This window comes from Gracilinanus agilis, chromosome 1 (genome assembly GCF_016433145.1).
Source record: "Gracilinanus agilis isolate LMUSP501 chromosome 1, AgileGrace, whole genome shotgun sequence".
NCBI classification, from domain to species: domain Eukaryota; kingdom Metazoa; phylum Chordata; class Mammalia; order Didelphimorphia; family Didelphidae; genus Gracilinanus; species Gracilinanus agilis.
In genome coordinates, this window is record NC_058130.1 from 722,115,733 (window position 1) to 722,137,759 (window position 22,027).

A 22,027-nucleotide genomic window follows, 5' to 3' on the forward strand; every position below is an offset into this window, starting at 1 on the left:
CAACATAATCCCTTCTCATTTTGGGATTTGGTGAGTCTGATTTTTGTCAATGCCCTGATCAATAGCTAGGATTGGTCAGAGGATTTAATCATCTTAGAGTTGGGAGGATCTTAGAGATAATTTATTCCAACCTCCTAAATTTTAGTCCCCAGATTCAATATTGTGGTTAATCTGTCAAGCTCAGGGGATAAGGACTAGAGAGGTAGATACTGAGGTGAATGGGCTTCTTAACCTCTTGTTTCTTCCTAGTTATTAATGCTAGGAATATATAATTTCCCTCTCCAGTCTTCTTAGGACAAAGATACAAAGTGAAAGCCAATGTACAAGGTACATTTTTATTGAAGAGAACCACAATAGATATGGCCCTTTTTTGAAGAGTAGACAATTACCAGGGTTCTGTTTCTAAGATAGGAGAAAATGCCTATCCATCATTCCTGAGGGGTTTCCAGCAGGTGTGGTCCAGGGCTGGAAGAATTCAGAATAGGCTCCACTCTCAGCCACAGTCCACCCTCTGCCCTGAGGATCAGTTCTGGCTTCCTCTGTGGTAGGAATCCATCTGAGAAGATCCGGAACTGTAACAGGGTCAGAGCCAGCACAATCTTCATCTCTGACATGGCAAAATTCTGACCAATGCAGTTCCTGATTAATGGAAATAGGATGATGAAGATATCCTTCCCAACTCCAAGTCTTGAAAAAATCCTAATTCAAGGACCCTTCTACACAAAATATGGGGCAAGGTTAAAAAGAGGATTTTCTGAAGATAGGACCCAGGGCCTAGGGGATAGGTATTTTATGAAGATTTATAACTGCCTACTCAAACCTATTGGGATGGGGACATTTCCCAGAGAATTTAGGGAGAGTATTTGGTAAGCATGCATATTGACCTCACCTGGGTCCAGCTGAGAAGGGCATAAATGCCAGTGGTGATATCTTCTGGCTGTTGTTGGAGTCAAATCGGTATGGATCATAAACCTAGAGGAAGTAGAAGGGATGGGATGGTGGGGGAAAGTCCAAACAAATAGATTCCCTCTAAATGAAAGGATTATAATCAGGGCAGATAGACCACTCTCAAGAAAAAAAATGAAAACAAACCAGAGTCCACTTAGGAGTGGGCAAAAGGTGGACGATGAGTATTTTCTGCCTTCCCCAGCCCTGTCCTGAAAGTTGGGGTTGGGTGCTCCTACTCTTTGACCTGTGCTAGAGTTCAGATCATTCCAGATGAGTTCCCTTAACCCCTATATTGGGCAACCATAAGGAGAGAGATTGGTGTAGTTACCTCTGGGTTGTTCCACACAGTTGGGTTGTGGTGGGTTCCAAAGATGTTGATAAGACAGCTGATCCCTGTGAAGAAAGGATAGAAGAGAGGGGAAAATGTTTCTTGGAAAATGTTTTCAGAGTTCTAGCTATTAACTTTGGATCAAAATAAGGAACACAGATCCAACTACAATATGATTAGGGGGCTTTCTCATAATAAACATGTGTCTAGTACAAATTTTAGCCCCAGAGTAAATCGTATAATAAATCATATATAGCTTATTTGTACACAGTTGTTTATATGTTTTCTCCTTAAATTATGAACTTCTTGTTTTTTACCTTTTTTATATGGCTAATCATTAACACAATTACTTGCGTATATTAGGTACTTAATAAATGTTTACTGACTGACTGGTATAACCATCTCCCAATTTTCTACCTATATTAATGGGTATGACCTTCATCTTCCTTATTTTGACTCCCTTTGGCCCCATTCCATTGGAAAATTACACACTTGACATTAAACTCTCCCCTTAAGAAGACTCCCTTCCCCATCTACTGTCTTATGATACTTCCTTCTATTGTTGTGTGTCAGGAAGCACCTTTTGGGATGATGCGACCATCAGGCAGCTGAATGTCCTTAGTGCAGCAGCGGGTGACCGTTACAACTGGTGGGTGCAGGCGCAGACTTTCCTTGATGCACATAGATAAGAAGGGCATCTGGGACAGGTCATCCCTAGGGATAACAGGCCTATCATTCTCATGGTGCTAATGAGGGAGACATACACCCTTGCAATTCCCACAAGGAAAGATGGTGGTATTTCTTTGTAGGATTCTGATACTCTAACAGTAAGAAGTCAAAAGAATCAGATACGGTTATTGCTCAAGAAGAGAAGCTAAGATGTAGGATAGGTTGTTTTGACATAGAAATCTTCCTGCCCTATAGACCTGAGTAGTGCCTGTGGAAAACTAAGAGTTAGTAGTTGTATAGGGATACTGGTTCTTTGGGGGTAGCTTCTGGTCTGTTCTATATGGGGTAGGAAGAATGGTCAAGAAGCATTATCTAACATCAAAGATCCAGCCAAGATAATGTGGGGATTGGAGTGATTCTTCTGTGAGTGTTCTGGTCTGTGGTCAAGATGAAGAGGGGCTTGTCCTTTATTCACTCCTATTAGACAGCCCAGAACATATCCCAGTCTCCATTCCAAACCTTAGTCCATACTGACCATTCAATCTCTTCTGGATGACGGCCCCTCAGGAGCTCCTGTATCTCTTGCCGGCAATGGTCTTGGTGTTCTTGATGCTGGGCCAGGTTATAGAGGACCCAAGAGATGCCACTTGCAGTTGTGTCATGCCCTAGAGGGAGTGGAGAGGAAAGAGGAACTCAGAGGGATGGTGTGGTGGTTGGGGATACCCATCACTGGACTTTCTGTTCAGCACCAGGTTGGGACAATAACTCAATCTGGGATAGTTTCAATCAAAGATAGACTTATTGGGACTGATATAAGGGCTAAAAGCTAAATAGGACATTTCATCACTAACTCCCACCAGCCTACTTCATTTCTCCCATTTCATATGATCCTCACCTTCAAACATAAAAGTGTTAGCTTCTGCTTGTATGTCCTTGTCTGACAGAGTGTTCCCATTCTCATTCTGGAATAGGTTCCCAAGAAACTGTGACTTCTTGTTCTCCTCTTTCCTCTTGAATCATTCTGCTCAGGAGCCCCAAGCAGTATCAACTCCTAACTCCAGTGAATTCTAGCAAATCTAAAAGTCACTTTGTTATAACTAGGATTGAAGAGACCCAACCCCAATATATTTATTGCCAGTCCCAGAGCAAACTTATACATCTAAAGTCATCTTCTGGACCCATGTTTCAGTTGTCGGGCCACTCCTTGGAGGTCCTCTGAGGAGTATAGAATGCTCAGAAACCACACAGACATACCTGAAATAGGCATCATAAATAAGATCTTCTGTGAGCACTCAGAATAATTAAAAAACCTGGATTTGAAAAGAACCTTTACAAGTATGAACCTTATCTGCTTTCTAAGACCTAGCACCAACCACAGGGATAGTCTTAGAGTTTCCTCTGATTGTTTTGATTCCCTCTCCTTCTCCAACAAGTCCTGGTCATTCTTCCTCCATTATCTTTCTCACATTTGTACACCAGAGCTTCTGGGTGTTAATTTTACATTTACACTCTCCTGATATGCTGAGACCTCATAAGATACCATTGGACATATTTAGAATTCAAGAAACTACTTGAACATATTTCTAGATACTTCTAGAATGTAAAAGATTTGTTGAGAGATAGGACCAGAGATATTTCTAGATATAATAGAACACTAGGAATAACACCCTCCCCAATTTCTATAATTAACAATAGGGATTATCCAAAATAAATTTAGAACCAAGGAGACATACATATGAGATGATAAGAACAATGATAACCTGGAATATGATAGAACATTGTTAAAATTCTATCTCAACCATGTTCTACCTGTGTTATTTTGGGAAAATCACTTACTTTCATGGGCCTCACTTTCCTTATCTGCAGAATGAAGAGGCTATGGGGAAGTGTTTTGTAAAGTATAAAGCAATATACAAATCAAAAGCATTACAATCTACTAAAAGGAAGAGTTAGATGATCTAGTGGATAGAGCCCCACACTTAAATTCAGGAAGATGTGAATTCAAAATTCAGCCTCAGACCCTGACTAGTTATATGATCCTAGGAAAATTGCTTAATCCTGTTTGCCTCAATTTCTTTATCTGCAAAATGAGCTGGAGAAGGAAATGGCAAACCACAAGTATTTCTGTTAAGAAAACCTTGACTGGGGTCACAAAGACAGACGTGACTGAAATAGGACATGACTGAAATGACTGAAAAACAACAGATTCCAAATTTAGCAATTGGGGTTCTTCAAGATTAGTGATGGTGAGCTTTTTAGAGACCACATGCCCTGCCCTCCCCCAGAGACGACATGCCATTCCACAACCTCACCCACCAAGTGCTAGGTGTACCCCGCCCCCAACCTTATCCCACACAGGGGAGGGAGAAAGTGCTCCCATTGGGCTGCTGGACAGGGGACTGGGTGCAGTGAGTAGTGTCCTCAGTGAGTGCAGAGAGGGGGAGGGGAGTGGCTAAGCACTCCCCTCCCCTCCAGCTCTGTTTCCTGCAAGCTGCCTATTTTACCCCAAATAGGGGAGGGAGGAAAAGCTCCCACTGGGCTGTTGGACAGAGGGGCAGGTGAAGTGAAAAAATGTCCTCAGCACAGGTGAAAAGGGGATAGGTGAGTGGCTCAAGCTCTCTGCTTTCCTCCAGCTCTGATGCCTGTGAGCCACCCACCTTACCCTCTGTGGGTTCTCATTGGGCTGCTGGGCAGAAGGGTGGGTGATGTGAAAAAAATATCATCAAGAATGTTTGAGAGGGTAAGGGAGAAGCTCTGCCAGAGTCTCTCTGCCTATTTTTTTTAACTCCTACCTTCCATCTTGGAATCTTACCTTCTGTCTTATAATCAACACTGTGTATTGGTTCCAAGGCAGAAGGGTGGTAAGGGTTAGGCAATGGGGGCTAAGTGACTTGCCCAGGATCATACAGCTAGGAAGTATCTGAGGCCAGATTTGAACCCGGGACCATCTGTCTCTGGACCTGACTTTCAATCCATTGAGCGACCTAGCTACACTGCCCCCCCCCCCAGCTTCCTGGGAGAAAAGGAAGTATGGTGTGTGTGCCTACAAAAAGCACTCTGCATGCCATCTTTGGCATGTGTGCCATAGGTTCACCATCACTGTTCTAGATTCATCCAGAACCTGAGAGTTCTTCCTTTGCTGAAACCACAACCATTTAAACTTCTAGATGAATCTAGAATGCTAGAGACATTTGATATACCTAGAATCAAAACAAAGAAAATCTTAGATTTGCCTAGAATTCAGAATACTCCCTTGATACCCTAGAACTGGCTATGAGCAGCTATTTTATAACATGGAAGAAGGAGAGAGTGAGCTCTTCTCCTTCCCTATATATACCCTCCTGTGCTTAACTTAATTGGCTTGGGTCTCTCAAAGAAAAATCAGGTTTTGAGGAAGATAGCAAAGTTTAGGCTACTATTCTGTTGTGGGTCCAGGATATAGTCATCACACTCTGCTGGGCTACAGGTTTCATAATTTTTGGTTATGAATATTTCCCAACTCCCACCCATGCTTAACGTATGTACCAAGACGACTTCTCCTCCTCCCCCTGAGCTTCCCAAGGTTCTCCAATTTCCTTCCACTCCTCTTTTCATCCACCCCTCATACTAACCTTGGCCAGTAGAAGAACATCTATGAAATCCATGGTCTTGTCTTTGACTTTGCTACTGAAATAGCTGTCATAACCATGTTTGTCAAGGACACGGCGCCGGGCCTGGATGACAACATCTGAGAAATCATGCACCAGGCGACAGGCCCGGGAAAAGCGCCTCCCCTGGCTTGTGAGGTAGTACAAGCCATCCCAGTAAAAGAGTAGCTGGTTGCTGCGACATGCCACGAGGGTACTCAATTCCAGAATGGCCGAGATGTAGGGATTTGACTTCCTGTCCAAAATATGGGAACCAGGATCAAGGGGGCCAGCCAGGCATGGAGAGAACTCTGGTCCTGTAGACTCTACATAGCTCAGATTAAATTCCTTAATGTCTCTCTAAACCAGCTCCCCCAAACTGCCTGTCTTATTATTGACATTACTTCTTCCCAGTAAGATACTCCCGCTCTTCTCTTTCCTTGAGTCCCAACAAATTTGAACCACCTCCCCTCCATTATGACACAGAATCTGTATTGGAAGAGACCCTAGAAGATGCTTAGTATGCCTTTTATCTTAGTAAGAATTCCCTCTAAAATATACACAGTGTACCTTAATTTCTGCTTGAAGACTTCCAGTGAAGGGAAATCTACTTATTTCCTAGGCTTTACATTCTACTTTTTTTTTTTAATGGATTTCATTGTTAAGGTTTCCTCCCTATATTAAACATTTATTTGTATCTCGTAAATTCCTTTCACTGCTCCCTGTTCTGTCCTCTTGAGCCAGATGTGACAAATTTAATCTCTCATCTACTTTACAATCATTCTTGTACTAAGAGCCTATTTAGACAATAATTATAGATACTATTTATATAGCACTTTAAGACTTGCAAAGATTTTAAAAGTATTATCTGACTATACAATTATAAAGCACCTGTTAAAGAAAATACAAATAAATGAAGGAAAATGTGGTGCTTATGGTTGGATCATGCCAACAAAATAAAAAAATACTACTTAAACTAATCTGCATTTTTATTTCTCTATAACTATTGGGTCATGCCAACAAAATAAAAATACTACTTAAACTAATCTGCATATTTATTTCTCTATAACTATTCAACTATCAAGGGAACACTTATTGGAGTTAGACAAAATAATAAGATTTATTCAGAAAAAAACCCCTAAAATATCAAGAGAAGCAATAAAAAAGTAAGAATGAATGGGTAGCAGTACAGTACTTCCAGATCTCCTATTATATTATAAAGCAGTGATCTTCCATACTGTTTGATACAGGTTAAAAAACAGAAAACTAGATCAATGGAAGAGGCTAGACAGAGATGAATCAGAAAAAAGGAAATTTGATAGCATAGTGTTTAATAAATAGGGAACCATGTAATACTTGAAGAAAAATGCCCTATTTGACAATTGCTGGTAAAATGCAAATATAGTCTGGTATCTAAGGACCTCCTCTACCTAGCTTCCACCTTCCATATACAACCTGATTCCATACACACAATGCTATGGCCAAGCTGGTTCCATATCTTGTCCTGCCTTCTACCCTGGAATCAACTTTTCTTTACCATCAGTTGCCTTCCCATTTCCACCGTTTAAAAATTTCTTTTAAGGATGAGCTTGTGTTACTTCTATTATAAATCTGTGTGAGAACCTCTTCCCCAACTTGCAGCAAACACTACTTCCTCAATATTCTTGATCTCTATCTTGGTCATTTAACATACTCTGTCTTATATTTTAGTTATTTGTGTGTTTTTGTATCCATCCTCTTCCACTAGATCCCTTAGAGAGAGCTTCCACTAAATTCTTTGGGAACAATTTTGGGAACAGAGAGAGCTTCCACTAAATTCTTAGGTAGATTTTCAGCATCATATGATAATACCTTGCATAGAGTAGATGATTCATATAGGACTTTGGAATTAAATTGAATCCTTTGTCATAGGCAAGAATTGCTTTCTTCATTTTATAGATGAGTCAATTGAGGCTGAAAGAATAACTTGCCTAGAACTCAAAGCTCTTTAGCCTGATATTTAAGGCTCTTTCCAGCGTGGGCCCAATCTATCTCTCTATTTTTGTCTTCCACTCTTCCCCTATACCACTTTTATATTGGCCTTTTAACTAGCCCTTAAATATGATATTATAAACCCAAACTGCTCATGTCATTCTTTCTTTATCTTCTTTAAACTCTATGCTCCAGCACACAGTGAGCATGTCCTTTTCTGACCTAAAAAACCCTTGGTGTCTGAAGCATATAGCTTGAACCATAATGCTTTATCAGCTTCCAGTTTCTTTCACTGGTCTGGGATTTCTTCAAGGGCAGGAACTGTGCCCATACCAATACTATCCTAGAGTAGAAGGCTAGTCAAAAGCATTTTATCTTGATTTAATGTGCTGCTCATGACTTAGAGGAGTGGAAAAGGCCTTTCTCAGGCTTAGTTGCTTTTGCTGCCCAGAGAAAACCAAGAAGAACTTCATTTTGAAGGGTCAAGCTTGGCATAGATACTTGGTGATTTGTGTTAGCAAGAAGGATAGTACATTTTTAGCTGTGGTGATGGGAAGGCAGTAACTGTAAGCACAGCCCTGAGAATGGAGGAAGAAGATGAAATTATTTTCCACCTTGGGCTGAAGCTTCCACTGAGGAATTTCAGCTGTTCGTATCAATGCTACAATTAAGCACCTCTTACATTCCCTTCCCTGCACTGACATAATAGGGAATAATGAAATACTTTCAGGTTCTATCTTTTAAAAAGAGTTACTTAGGGAGCTGTTGAAAAGAGGATGACTCCCTTGGAGAAAGAGATGAATGCATAGGGTTTCCCTGAGCCTCAGAGAAGGAACTGGTGAATCAAAGTAGATAGTTAGCTGTTGCACCTCCAGTTTTCAGATTAGTGTCAAGTCCCTGCTCCTCCTGGACCATCCCTAGACTCTTCCCTGATGCTGTATATTCTTCCTTGCCCTGGATTACTTAACTTCTGTTTTCCCAGGAGCTATGTTATCTCTAATTCCTGAGGTTCCAGTGTCAGGGGCTTGGTAATGACTCACTTTTGGCAATCGCTGTCATAGCTAAAGATGCATTTCTGAAGGCTGTCCAAGGTCATGAGGCTGATGTGCTCAAACATGTCCAGGTGGGTGCTGCTCCCAGCACACAGATGTTTCCATTTCTCCTGTTCAAGTAAAAAAAAAGTATGCTCATATTCTTTCAGGACTCAATCTGTGGGCTCCATCCCCTGCAGATATCCAGAGAGGGCAAGGAAGGGACTTTTGTTTGCCATGGAGAATGCTATAGGATATATATATATATATATATATATATATATATATATATATATATATATATATATAATCTGTAAAGGATATTATCAATGCTGTCCTCCCTACCTTTTTTTTTTAAACTAAAAACCCTCAGTCTTGGAGTCAATACTGTGTATTGGCTCCAAGGCAGAAGAGTGGTAAGGGTAGGCAATGGGGGTCAAGTGACTTGCCCAGGGTCACACGGCTGGGAAATGTCTGAGGCCATATTTGAACCCAGGACCTCCCATCTCTAGGCCTGGCTCTCAATCCACTGAGCTATCCCACTGCCCCCCTCCCTACCTTCTATTGAGAGATAAGGTCATGAATGGGAAATTGATCTACAAAAACAAGAGTATAGATACAAGACTACATGTGGCTGAAGGGGACTATGGCGTCTGCTTCCCAGTTACATTATGTTAAACTTAAAGGAACAGAGGGTGAATGGTAGGTTATTTTAGAACTCTAACCAGGCATTTTTATGAACCTGGAAATTATCATAGACTAGACTTGATGTAAGAGGCAGTATGTATGGAACTCAAAATAATTTGGTCAGTATGAGTCCCTTCTAAACTATTACCTTTCTTAAATGGGAAAGTATCTGTTTCTACAATAATATTTATAGCTGCTCTTTTTGTGGTGGCAAAGAATTGGAAATTGGGGGGGATGTCTCTCAATTGCGGAATGGCTAAACAAATTCTGGTATATGATGTTGATGGAAAACTATTGTGCTAAAGCCCATCATGAACTGATGCAGAGTGAAATAAGTAGAACTAGGAAAACACTGTAACACAGTAACTGCGATACTGTGGAAAGATCAAATGAGATAGACTTTGCTACTAACAGCAATACAGTGATCCAGGACAGTTTTGAGCATTTATGACAAAGAACGCTCTTCACCTCCAGAGAAAAGAACTGTTGGAGTAGAAATGCAGATGAAAACATATGATTTATCACTTGTTTATTTGGTTATATGTTTTGAGGTTTTGGTCCTGTAAGATTTATAGCTTAGAAAAATGAATAATATGGAAATATGTTTTGCATGATAATACATGTATGACCCAGAGTGAATTGCTTGTCATTTCCAGGAGGGGGGAGGGAAGAAGGGAGGGAGATAATATGGATCATATGATTTTGGTAAACTCAAGTGGAAATTTGTTATTAAAATAAAAAAAAACTATTACCTTTCCTCTCTGTCCCCCTTTCCCCTTTAAAAAAGAAAGGGATTCTTAAAGCAACATAAGCTTCTCCCAAATTGTCAAGTTTCATACATTTGTTTTTGCACTAACCTGAGATTTGAATGTAGTAGTTGTGACAGTGTTTTTAAAAAAAATGTAAAACTATGTGTTTAAAAAGCATATGCTCGAGTAAAGTAAAATTTGTCACCTGTGAGTTTAGTTAAACTTTTACCAGGAACCCAATCAGCTTTGTTAACATTGTTTTTGTTATGAGTTCATGTTAGAAGGGCAGCTAGGTGGCTCAGTGGATTGATAATCAATACTAGAGATGGGAGGTTCTGGGTTCAAATGTGACCTCAAATACTTCCTAGTTGTATGACTCTGGGCAAATCATTTAACCCCCTTTGCCTAGCTCTTACTATTCTTCTGCCTTGGAACCAATACACCGTATTGATTTTAAGATGGAAAGGAAGGATTTAAAAATAAGAAGAGTTCAGGTCAGATGATAAGTAAATAAAGGGGGCAGCTGGGTAGCTCAGTGGATTGAGAACCAGGCCTAGGTTCCAATCTGGCCTCAGACACACTTCCCAGCTGTGTGACCCTGGGCAAGTCACTTGACCCCCATTACCTAGCCCTTACCACTCTTCTGCCTTGGAGCCATTACACAGTATTGACTCCAAGAAGGAAGGTAAGGCCTTAAAAATAATAATAAAAAAAGATAAGTAAATATGATTCTACCTTTTCCCACCAAAGTCAAGCTTTAACTTAAAAGCACGACTTTTAATAAACCCTTGCAATGACTCAAAATGAAGGAGTTTGATGACGCTCTTGGGCCTTATTTCTAAGTACTTGAAAGTTTCACAGTTGCGCTTTTGGGGAGATTGGAAAAGAGCAATTTGTAGATTTAAAAGTGGTTAGATTAATGCAAATTGTTAATGAAGGTGATGCTCCTATTTGAGGCACTAACACTTTCTCAGCCCAAATTATTTCGTCTTCTATCAGGTATAATGCCCTCATGATATTCCAAAAAAGGAAGTTTATATTTCCTATAATGTTCATGCTTAAAAGTTCCATTTCTTTTCGATAAAAAAAAATCCTGTCATAATGTTCAGCCTAGGTGACAGACATCCTGGGAAAATAATGTAAGGTTGTTGCTGGGATGTACAAAATTTAGACAAGGGTGATTTGAAGGAGATAATTCCAGCTGTCAGTTGATAGGTTTCTATTTTAGCTAATTATTCTTTCTAACAAGGTGTTAAATTTCTCTTATTTTTATGCTGTGGAAGCACTGAAATTCTGAATTTTCATGCCTTCTAAATTTGTCATTGGAGAGCAAAGCCTTAATCATACAACCCTGGCTAGCTTTGATATGGTCATCATCAATCAACCAATCAATAAATATTTATTAGACATTTACTACATGTCAGGAATTGTGCACTGTACCACAGATACCAAGATGAAGACAATCTAAAACCTTTCCTTAAGCATCACTCTAAAAAAGATTGCATATATATGTGTGTGTATATATATATATATGTACACATATACGTAAAAAATAAGTGGAACTTATTCCAAAAGCTTGTTTTTCAGAGGCTGTAAAAACTCACTGGCACTTCAAGAGTACACAAAACAGGATGAGAGTTGTGACTATCTTTCTATGAAGTGCTTCTTCCTAGGAGGCAAAGAGAGTGTATAAGGATTAACTTTTATATAAGAAGATCTATGAAGAATCTTAGGAGAGGACAGAAAGAAAGAAGGTGAGGAAAGAATTCTTTTTTATCATAAATGTTATGAGTTATTTTGTAGATGTATGAAAAGAATTTCATGAAGAGTCTATGAGGAGCTGGAAGTTTATATTGTATTCCAGAGGGAGGATTACATTTAATAACTGAAAAGAGAAGGAAAAAGGACTAATGTAACATTGCTTGAGAGATTGATTTAATATTTATATGGAAAAATATTAAGGGGATTCATGATAGACTTTAAAATGTATTTTGAGTGAATTGGAAGGTGGAATAATTTCTCCAGAAGTGAAGAAAAGTCATTTGCTGTTATAGTGAGAGTTTGGGGTAACTCTGGTTATGATTTTTCTCACAGCAATGTACTGTCATTAATTGTTTATCTTTGCTTTTAAAAAAATAATTTTTTTGTTAATGAATATACTTATCTAGCTCCATCCTCTGCTGACCTCCAGCCTCATATCTCTAAGATAATTAGAAGAATTAAGAATTAATTAAGAATTAAGAGTTATGCAATGGAAGTTTAGCGGCTTCTTAGTCACACAGCTAGAAAATGTCTTGGGCCGGATCTGAACCTATGACCTCCTGTCTCTAGGCTTGACTCTCAATCCACTGAGCAACAACTGCCCCCTTCTTACCTTCTCTTACCCCTTCTTCTTACTCAACCAATATCCAATCTCTGGCCAAGGCCTGCTAATTATACCTTTGTACCATCTCTGTATATGACCCTTTCCTCATCTGACACTGCTGCTAGAATATAGGACCTCATCACTCACCTCTGGACTACAGAAGTAGCCTTCTAGTTGATTACCCTGCCAGAAGTTTCTTCTCACTCTATGCCATCCTCTATTTAGCTTCCAACAGTGATCTTCCTAAATCTCAGGTCTCACCATATCACTCTTCCTACTCAATAAACTCCATTGACTCTCTATAACTTCCAAGATCAAATATAAAATCCCTTGTTATGTGCATTGGCCATGGGTGGGGGGAGTGCGGGGGGCAAAGGGGAAAGTAGGAGCATGAATCATGTAACCATGTTAAAAATGAATATTAATAAATGTTAAAAAAAATCCCTTGTTAGCTTTTTAAAAAAAAGTTTCATAAACTGTCCTCCTTCCAATCTTCCTACACTCTACATTCTTCCCCAATCCCCACATATTTTTTGATTCAGCCACACTGACTTCCTTACTCACTATTCCTTGAATAAGACTAAGAGATCTCTAGACTCCAGGCATTTTTTCTTTTCTCTTCTTTTCTTTTCTTTTCTTTTCTTTTCTTTTCTTTTCTTTTCTTTTCTTTTCTTTTCTTTTCTTTTCTTTTCTTTTCTTTTCTTTTCTTTTCTTTTCTTTTCTTTTCTTTTCTTTTCTTTTCTTTTCTTTTCTTTCCTTTTCTTTCCTTTTCTTTTCTTTTCTTAACCCTTACCTTCTGTCTTGAAATCAATACTGTGTATTGATTCCAAGGCAGAAGAGTGGTAAGGGCTAGACAGTGGGGCTAAGTGACTTACCCAGGGTCACACAACTAGGAAATGTCTAAGGCCAGATTTAAACCCAGAATCTCCTGTTTGTAGGCCTGACTCTCAGTTCACTGAGCCACCCAGATACCCCTGACTCTAGTCATTTTCTTTGGCTGTCACCTATGTCTGGAATCCTTTACTTCTTTGTCAGTGTAACTGATGGGAGTTTGACACAAGAGACAAGGTGGCCAGAGTAAGGTCAAATAGCAAGGCTTTATTGGAGGAAAGGGAGGAGTGGGGATGGAGGGAAGAAGCAGCTGGTAGAGGGGATGGAGGAAAGTAGCAGCAAGGGGGAGAACAACACCAGTAAAGATGACTGCCGAATTACTAGCTGAGTGAGGAAGGGTGTAACCTTTTTTTAAGGTTGGAGGAATAGAGAGGTGTCAGGGATGAAATAACTTGTGTTGCCTCTATTGGTTATCTCTGGGCAAGGTGAGCTACTTGGATTAAGTTTATTAGATGTCCATGAGGTTTCTTATAGAAGGTGGGATTTTAACTGGGACTTGAAAGAATTCAGGGAAAAATTTCCCAATCTCACTTAATTCTAGTGCCTTCTTTCTGGCGATTATCTCTAATTTTCCTGTCTTTATCTTATTTGTACATAGTTGTTTGCATGCTGTCTCTTCCATTAAACTGTGAGCTCTTTGGGACCAAAGACTATCTTTTCCTTTCTTTGTAACTCCAATGCCTTTAGAATAGTGCCTGGCATATATTAAGTGCTTACAAATGTTTGTTGACTGATTCACTGACAAATTGTATATCTAACAAATAATATTTATTTAATTATGGGCTATTAAGGGATTTGATATATAGGGATATGAATAACTTATCAAAATGAAGTTTCTTCAGTTTATTAAATAAATTAAATTCAATGAACTGGTGATGGATATGAGCTAGGTTGATTAATTGGGGGATATGTCAAATTTTATTAAATAATAAGAATGTATCCAAGTGCACTCCTAGTATCCCCTAGAATTCATGATGATGAAATTAATAGGGGAATGAGTCAAGTGATAAGTTGAGGGGAGGATCTAAAAGTGAGTATAGTTGATTCCAAACCTTCTGTTACTATTATTATGATCATAAATTTAATAATATTTATATAGTATTTTAAAGTTTAGAAACAACCCTAGGAGATAGGCACTATTATTATCTCCATTTTACAGATGAGGAAACTGATCAAGGTGGGCGGAAATTATGTGACTTGCCCAGTCACATGTCTAGTTAGTGTATGGGACTGGATTTGAACTCAGGTCTTCTTGATTCCAAGTCCCAGATTCTATCAACTTTATGATTTAGCTGTCTCACAGAAGTACATGTAAAATGAACAAAAGATAATTTTTGGTAGGGCGCCAGGAACAGCAATAGCTAGAGGAATGAGTAAAAATATGGAAAGTGTGAGTGTAGCACCTGAGCTGAAGTTTGAAGGAAATTCAGGATTCTCATAGGTGAAGGAAGTAAAGAAGCAAATAGTCTGTGCAAAGGCATGGAGAACTTCCTGTTCCCTCAACCTATTGACTTTGCATCTCTTTCCTTTCATTGACTAATTCCTAAGGAGGAAAAAAAAAACTATCAATATTCATTGCCTCCTCTTCCTTCCTTCTCATTATTCAAACCTTTACTGTATGACTTCCAATCTCATCACTCAACCAAAATTCCTCTTTCTAAAGCTAATCAAGAATAATGAGGATTAAGAAAGTCATTGGGAACTTGTATAGAGCAGTTTCACTGAAATGATGAAATCAGAAGCCAGACTATAAGGGATTCTGAAATGGATGTGAGAAGAGGAAGAGGCTGACATGAGTGTTGACAGCTTTTTCTAATAGTTTGACTACCAAGGGGAGGAGATATATGGAATGATAGCTTGAGAAGATGGTAAAATCAAGTGACTGATCACACCTTATACTGTCCATGTTGGTCACATTCTCTCTACCCACCTACCCCTGGACTCTCCAGGCTTACATGCATTATGTTTGTAGATTGGTTGAAGATCTTTACATAGGACTTGAGGATGTCAAAATGAAAAGCTGGGGTCAAGAGGCGCCTGTGACGACTCCATTTGTCTCCTTTACTCAGCAGCAGTCCATCCCCTGCAGAATAGAAGATGGGAGAAGTCCAGGTCCAATCCTTTGTCCTTCAACCACCCAGAACTTAATTCTACTCCACTCAGAGCAGAGAATTAGTTGCCTAACCCTAATCCCATTCCTCCATCTAATTGTAAATCCTTTGCCCTTAGTCTCCAGCCTTTAATCCTTAGTTCATTAGACACATGCCCCATCTCTATGCTTCTATCCTTTAGTCCAGTGATGGGCAAACTTTTAAAGAGGGAGCCAAAGGAAAGAAAATGCTCATCTCTCAGTCTGTTTCTAAGGCAACTCTTTTGAAGTTTCATTGTATTGTATCCTACTCATTGTATTTGTCAGATTAGGAATAATGTTGTACAGCTGGATAGAACATTTCAGGGGGCTGCATCTGGCCTGTGGGTCGCAGTTTACCCATCACTGCTCTAGTCCATAAGCATTCAATCTCCAGCTTCCTAGATAAAGGGAATACCTTACCTTTAGGTCTTACCTTTAGGACACGTCCCTGCTTACTGTTAATAATTATTGGCCCCAGCTGTCACTCACCCAGCCAAGGCTCCAAAAATCCATAGAAAAGCTTGTCTTTGGGTGCAATCTTGGCTGTTGAGAGAGATAGATCTTTCAAGGTGATCTGACCATATTGTGATGAAAAGTGGAAGGGAGAACAAGCCTTATAACAACTCAGACTAAGGATAATGAAGGTTATCTCAGCTCAGAAGGTTATCTTAGGTGGATAGAGAATTGGAGCTTCCTTAACTCTAACATCACTACCCCTAAAAACCCCATCTCAAAGTCTACCACAGATGGTGCAAAGAGAAGAAGAATATAGCAGAGAGTAAAGTAGAAAAGAGAGTGATACTTGTTTGGAGTGGAGAGGGAAACAGAAGAATGGGAATGAGAGACAAATGATATATACCTTGATGTGTTGGATGGACACAAGTCATATAAGAACCCATATTTGACCAAAGCACTGCAGATATAATCTTGGCTGTGTTCCAGTCTATTACACAGGTAAAATCTGGATCAATATTCTCAATAATGTCATGGCTCTAGCCATGCTTCTAGATATCACCTAGACATTGCTTGAACACTTCCCAGATAATTCATAATTTAATTCCAGATATTGACCACAGAGGGCAACAGAAAACTCCCAGATATAACTCTAAGTAACATCAATACAAAAGAATTAAAATATCACCCACAAGTAGCTCAGAACCATTTCCCCACAGACATAGCTTAGACAATCTCAGACCTAAGCAACCAATTTGTACATGGTTCAATTTCCCCAGGTACCATTCAGAAATGTAGATATAACAAATATGTCCTAGACTGCCCACTCTGGCCCCTCCAGATTAACATGCATGATATTTGTGTATTAGTTGAAGATTTTTATATAGAACTTGAGGGTGTCAACATGAAAACTAAAGTCAGTTAAGATATGGCTTAGTTGGTTCCCTAGACATGACAAGACACGACTCCCAAGTCATCATTCCAGAACCCCTCTTGGATTCAGACTCCTCCATCCAGACATTAATCTAGACACTTCCTAGAATCCAATCCAATCCAATCTAATCCAATCCAATATAAATCTGGGTTCCAGACATAACATTAAAAAATAAATCTAGTCAGAGCCCTGATATGGTCTTATATGCAACCTAGAAAAGACCCCAGAGAGACTAGACACGGCATCAAATATGGTACCATTGCAGCTTAGTTAGCCCAGAAAGACCCCAGACATGTCCCTGGAGAGATTAAGCAACAGACACTTCCTAGCTGTGTGACAGAAATACTTCAGGCATGACTCCAGATATGCCCTGGTAATGTCCCTAGACTCATGTCAGACATGGCTTCATACATCTCTAGGTATGACCCCTGAAATATCCCAGACAGAGTTTGATGTTCTGGCTAGACACAGCTTGGACATATAACTAGATGGATTTCCAGAAATTACCTTAGGTATCACCATGACCTTTTTCCAGAGAACTCTTAGACAAAGGTAAGATTCGCATCTCAGATATGACCCAAATAATGCTCCTCAACAAACATAACCAAGATATCACTAAGGAAAAAAACAAAAAACCTCTTACTCAAAAACATGTCTCGAATACCTGAGGGACAGATAGTGTGGTGGATAGAGTGGATAGAGTAGTGGGCCTGGGTTCAAGAAGACCTAGTTCAAATCTGATTTCAGACTGATATTAGTTGTATGAGCCTACAAAAGTCAATTAATCTCTGAAAGCCACCCTTAATTTCTCTTAGAATCGATACTGTGCATAGATTGTAAGGCAGACAACAATAAAGGTTAGGTAAAGGGGGTTAAGTGACTTTCCCAGGGTCACATAGCTAGGAAGTGTCTGAGATCAGATTTGAACCCAGGACCTCCTATCTCTAGACCTGGTTCTCTAGCCACTGAGCTACTTGTTGCCACCTCCATTACACTTATAAGGAAATTGTTTGACAACTAAAACTCAGCTGTCCTGAAATGAGTTCTCTTCTCTGTCCACATCCATTTCCCTCCAAGGCCCATCTATACCTTCTAGGTCCCCCACAACACAGACCTGAATGCTAGAGCTAGACAAGACCTCACAGACAATCTAAGTCCAACACCCCAACAGAGGAGGAAATTAAGACCTCAAAAAGGTGGAATGACTTTCCCTAGATCACACAGGCAAAAAGTAGCAGAGGCAAAATTCAAAGCTGGGTCTTGTTTAAGGCTAGTTCTCTTCTATTATTCCCCAAAGAGAGGTTATAAGAAAGACTGAGTGCCCTGTGTCCCCTTCTCTGAAACATCAGAACTTAGCTAGCTCTATCCATTCCTCAGGCAACTAGAGGTAACATGCCTGCTATAGATAAGCCCTCAGTACTTCTCTGCAAGGCCCTATGTATTTCTAAGCCAAAGAGTCCAACTAAACAAAGTTGCTATTATATCTTCCCCTCTCTTTCTAAACCCTTCTTTATCATCTCGTACATCAACCACCCAAAAGGGATCAATTTCCCTTAATATATCAGAAAAAGATTGCTGTTCAACTTTCTTAAACACTTTTTTTTTTTTTACAAACCAGGGTGTCTTTGGGGCCAGTGTAGACAATGCTTCTTCTAGCTGCTACTGTCCTAACTGCTACCAAACATACATTCCTCACCCTGGGCAGGGCTGGACAATTGCTTCCATTATCTCCCTTTCAGGCCTGAGGAGAGAGATATCCTGGGAAATACCCCAGCTCTAGCCCTAACAGTAGAAAGTTACTTTTTCACTCCCTTCCCTTCATCTTGCCCTGTCAGGGTCCCAGGGACCCTAAGGATCATTCATGTTGGAGAAATTAGAAATATGAGAAGAATACAGGAGGGAGAAAAGAATAGCAAGATTATCAAGAAGCTCTAGGTCACTGGATGGATGTAGGAAGGCAAAAGGATAATCAATGGGAAAATAGAAGGTGAAGGCTGTTCATGAGAAAACCAGAGAGATAGTCAGAGACAGAGGAATACAGAGAGATATCTATAGAGGTGCAAACACAGGCTTAGAATAAATATTTTGTAGTTGCTTGATTAAATTATTGAGACACAGAATGGTCTGGAAAGATGAGTACTGAGATTAGAAATTCTGATTCTGAGGGGCCTAAGGGCCTCAGTGGGAGGCAAGGGTCTAGAGGACTGAGGAAGGGCTAAATGGCAGCTATTCAATAAGGGAGTACTTGAAGATACCTGACACTGCATACCTGAGAAGGTAGATTAGGTTAGATGTTGCTATAATAATCATAAATCTTGGCATTTCCATACCTGAGGCTGAAGTAAGAGGTCGAATATAGTCGGGGTGGCAGAGTATAACCAATGGGTAGAAAGGCCCCATCCACACTAAAAAAATTTCCCTGAAAGTATCCACTAACTGGACAGTACGAATCAGGCCTTCCTCATTTGACTCAATCTGTAAACAAGGGAACAAGGGAAAAGGGTGAGTCATCCCCATTTCTTCTTCATTTCCTGAAGGCAAGGGCAAATGACTTATGAAAAAAAAAGGTCATATAGGCAAAGAAACAAATAAGTTTAACTCTGGAGGTTCAGACTTCATTCATTTTCCAAAGGGTATTACAGTGTTGAAAGAACAGCAGAAATTGGAACTCTGTGAGGGAATGTGGCTGAAATGTAAATGGTCCCATGCTTGGTACTAGGTACTTACCTATGACTTAACACTCTATTGCCAACAAAATATTTCATGATTACCTTGAATCAGGTATGCCATGTACATATATTATTGGTTGATTGTGGTACTCTCATTTGCTTTGGGGTTTTGCTCCTCTGACATTACCATTGAGGCCAAGAGAGAATCCTAAGCTGGCAAGAAATAGATTTTACTAGACTAAGATGAAAGTGAATTTGATCCTACTACCTTTATCTAACTCATACTGCATCTTTAGAGCATATGTTTCAACAAGCCTTTGAATCTTGTGTATATTGGCTTTTTATCTCTAGTAGAAGAATGTAAGAATAAAAACCAGTTCAGAGTAATGATTTAGCATTTCACTTGATATGGACATGGATACCCAACTAGGACCCAAAAAGTACCTAAAATTTCATGGAAGAAGTATTTTTCTGCATAGAGATTCCCCCTCAAGATTCACTCTGACCCAGACAAACAATTTAAGAGTAAGCTACTAAATGAAATATCTGTTTTGGTAGGAATCATGTCTACACCTATACTTTAGTACTCTCAAGGAGATCTGCAACTTAAACATGTGCCATTGATAAACATGCTATAAATTTTGATGATACTCTAGACGTAATCTTAGTGGAGCCAACATATGCCATTTTTTTATTCAATGAAAAATCCGTCTTCTCTCTCGCTCTCATAATGAGAAAAACAAAAGCTCTGTCATAAACATATATAGTCAAGCAAAATAAATTCTTCCCTGACCTATTGGCCATGCCCCCAAATTGGTGTCTTAAATTGCACTCTGAGTATCTCAAGACTCTGGCAGAAACTGGGTAGTGTGTTTTAAAATTATGATTCCTCTGGAATTCTAGTTGATTAATATACTGATCAGAATGCTTTTGCCTTGGAAAATAAATTGTCTTCATTATTGTAAAAAAATTTGTTCTGATTCTACTTACTTTTCTCTGAATCAGTTCATATAAATCTCCCTCTGAAGATTTATTTGCAACAATTCCCTTCAATTAGTTAACAAATAAACAATAGTTAATAAACATTTGTTAAGCACCTACCATGCACCAAGCTCTGATGATTCAAAAAGATATTGTAGAGAGATTATCTGAGATATGGTAGCTCAACAGATGATGTTTCAGATGAAGAAGACACTAAGTACTATCTAAGACACTAGGAAGACACTAAGTACACCTGCTATGTCTCAGGCTGAGGGGATAGGGGGCTGGACTCAAATTTGCATAAGAGCCCTTCTCCTCTGTGACATTGCCACCACCTTGGTGCTTACCCTTATTACCTCAAGCATGTGCTATTGCTATAGTCTTTTGTTTGGTTTCCCCAGAGTAAGTCTGTCCACACTCTAGTCCATCTTCCACTCAATTGCCAAAGTCATCTTTCTAAATTGTAGGTCTGACATTGTCACTTCCTTACCCAAAAAATTCTTGCCTTGGATTTCAGAGTCCATCAGTCTAGAAGAGAAAGAAATTCTAACCATTCCACTGAATGGGAATCACTTTAGGGGGTGGGGACAAGAGATACTATCTCTGTGCCCTCCCCACCAGATGATGATCTTGTGAAATCTGAAGGAATTTGGTCTCCTCATTGGTATCCTGGTAGCACCATGAGAACAGTTAATAGCAATGTCTATAGTAGAAGCTGATCACAAACCAAATACACCAAGGAAAGTTAGAGTCAGGACTCTACAAGGAACCTAGAAGAAAGCTGCATTATTCCCAGGAAGAACCACTCTGCTGCTGCCCAGTGTCATGTCTCCAGCTGTCCACTGGGCATCTGAAATTGGATGTCTTGTAGACATCTTAAAATCAACATGTCCAAATTGAATTTATTATATTTTTCCAAAAGTCTCCCCCTCTTCCAAGCTTTCCTATTACTTTTTTTTAACCCTTAGCTTCTGTGTATTGGCTCCTAGGTGGAAGAGTGGTAAAGGTAGGCAATGGGGGTCAAGTGATTTGCCCAGGGTCACACAGCTGGGAAGTGTCTGAGGCCGGATTTGAACCTAGGACCTCCCGTCTCTAGGCCTGACTCTCAATCCACTGAGCTACCCAGCTGCCCCCTTTCCTATTACTTTTATTTATTTATTTTTATTTTTTTAACATTTATTAATATACATTTTTAACATGGTTACCTGATTCATGTTCCTCTTATCCCCTTCACCCCCACCCCCCGCACTCCCCCACCCATGGCCGATGCGCATTTCCACTAGTTTTGTCATGTGTCCTTGATCAAGACCAATTTCCAAATTGTTGGTAGTTGCATTGGTGTGGTAGTTTCGAGTCCACACCCTCAATCACGTCCACCCCGACCCATGCGTTCAAGCAGTTGTTTTTCTTATATGTTTCCTCTCCTGCAGTCCTTCCTCTGAATGTGGGTAGCATCTTTACCATAAATCCCTCAGAATTGTCCTGGGTCATTGTATTGCTGCTGGTACAGAGGTCCATTACATTCAATTTTACCACAGTATATCAGTCTCTGTGTACAATGTTCTTCTGGCTCTGCTCCTTTCGCTCTGCATCA

The 22,027-nt window shown here is 39.7% G+C and overlaps 1 protein-coding gene across 1 annotated transcript in view; it reads right to left on the reverse strand.

Annotated features, from left to right (window-relative positions):
• Window positions 1-428: 428 nt before the first annotated feature.
• Window positions 429-22,027, reverse strand: part of LOC123256753 (cytochrome P450 4F11-like) — a 98,004-nt gene continuing 76,405 nt past the window's right edge. The window contains exons 2-12 of the mRNA XM_044685320.1: window positions 19,114-19,258; window positions 15,886-15,939; window positions 15,221-15,348; window positions 8,583-8,704; window positions 5,557-5,827; window positions 2,841-2,907; window positions 2,481-2,610; window positions 1,857-1,990; window positions 1,277-1,341; window positions 890-972; window positions 429-639 (exon numbers count right to left, since the gene is read on the reverse strand). Of these exons, the coding sequence (XP_044541255.1) occupies window positions 429-639; window positions 890-972; window positions 1,277-1,341; window positions 1,857-1,990; window positions 2,481-2,610; window positions 2,841-2,907; window positions 5,557-5,827; window positions 8,583-8,704; window positions 15,221-15,348; window positions 15,886-15,939; window positions 19,114-19,258 (1,410 nt within the window). The remainder of the gene's footprint in view (window positions 640-889; window positions 973-1,276; window positions 1,342-1,856; window positions 1,991-2,480; window positions 2,611-2,840; window positions 2,908-5,556; window positions 5,828-8,582; window positions 8,705-15,220; window positions 15,349-15,885; window positions 15,940-19,113; window positions 19,259-22,027) is intronic.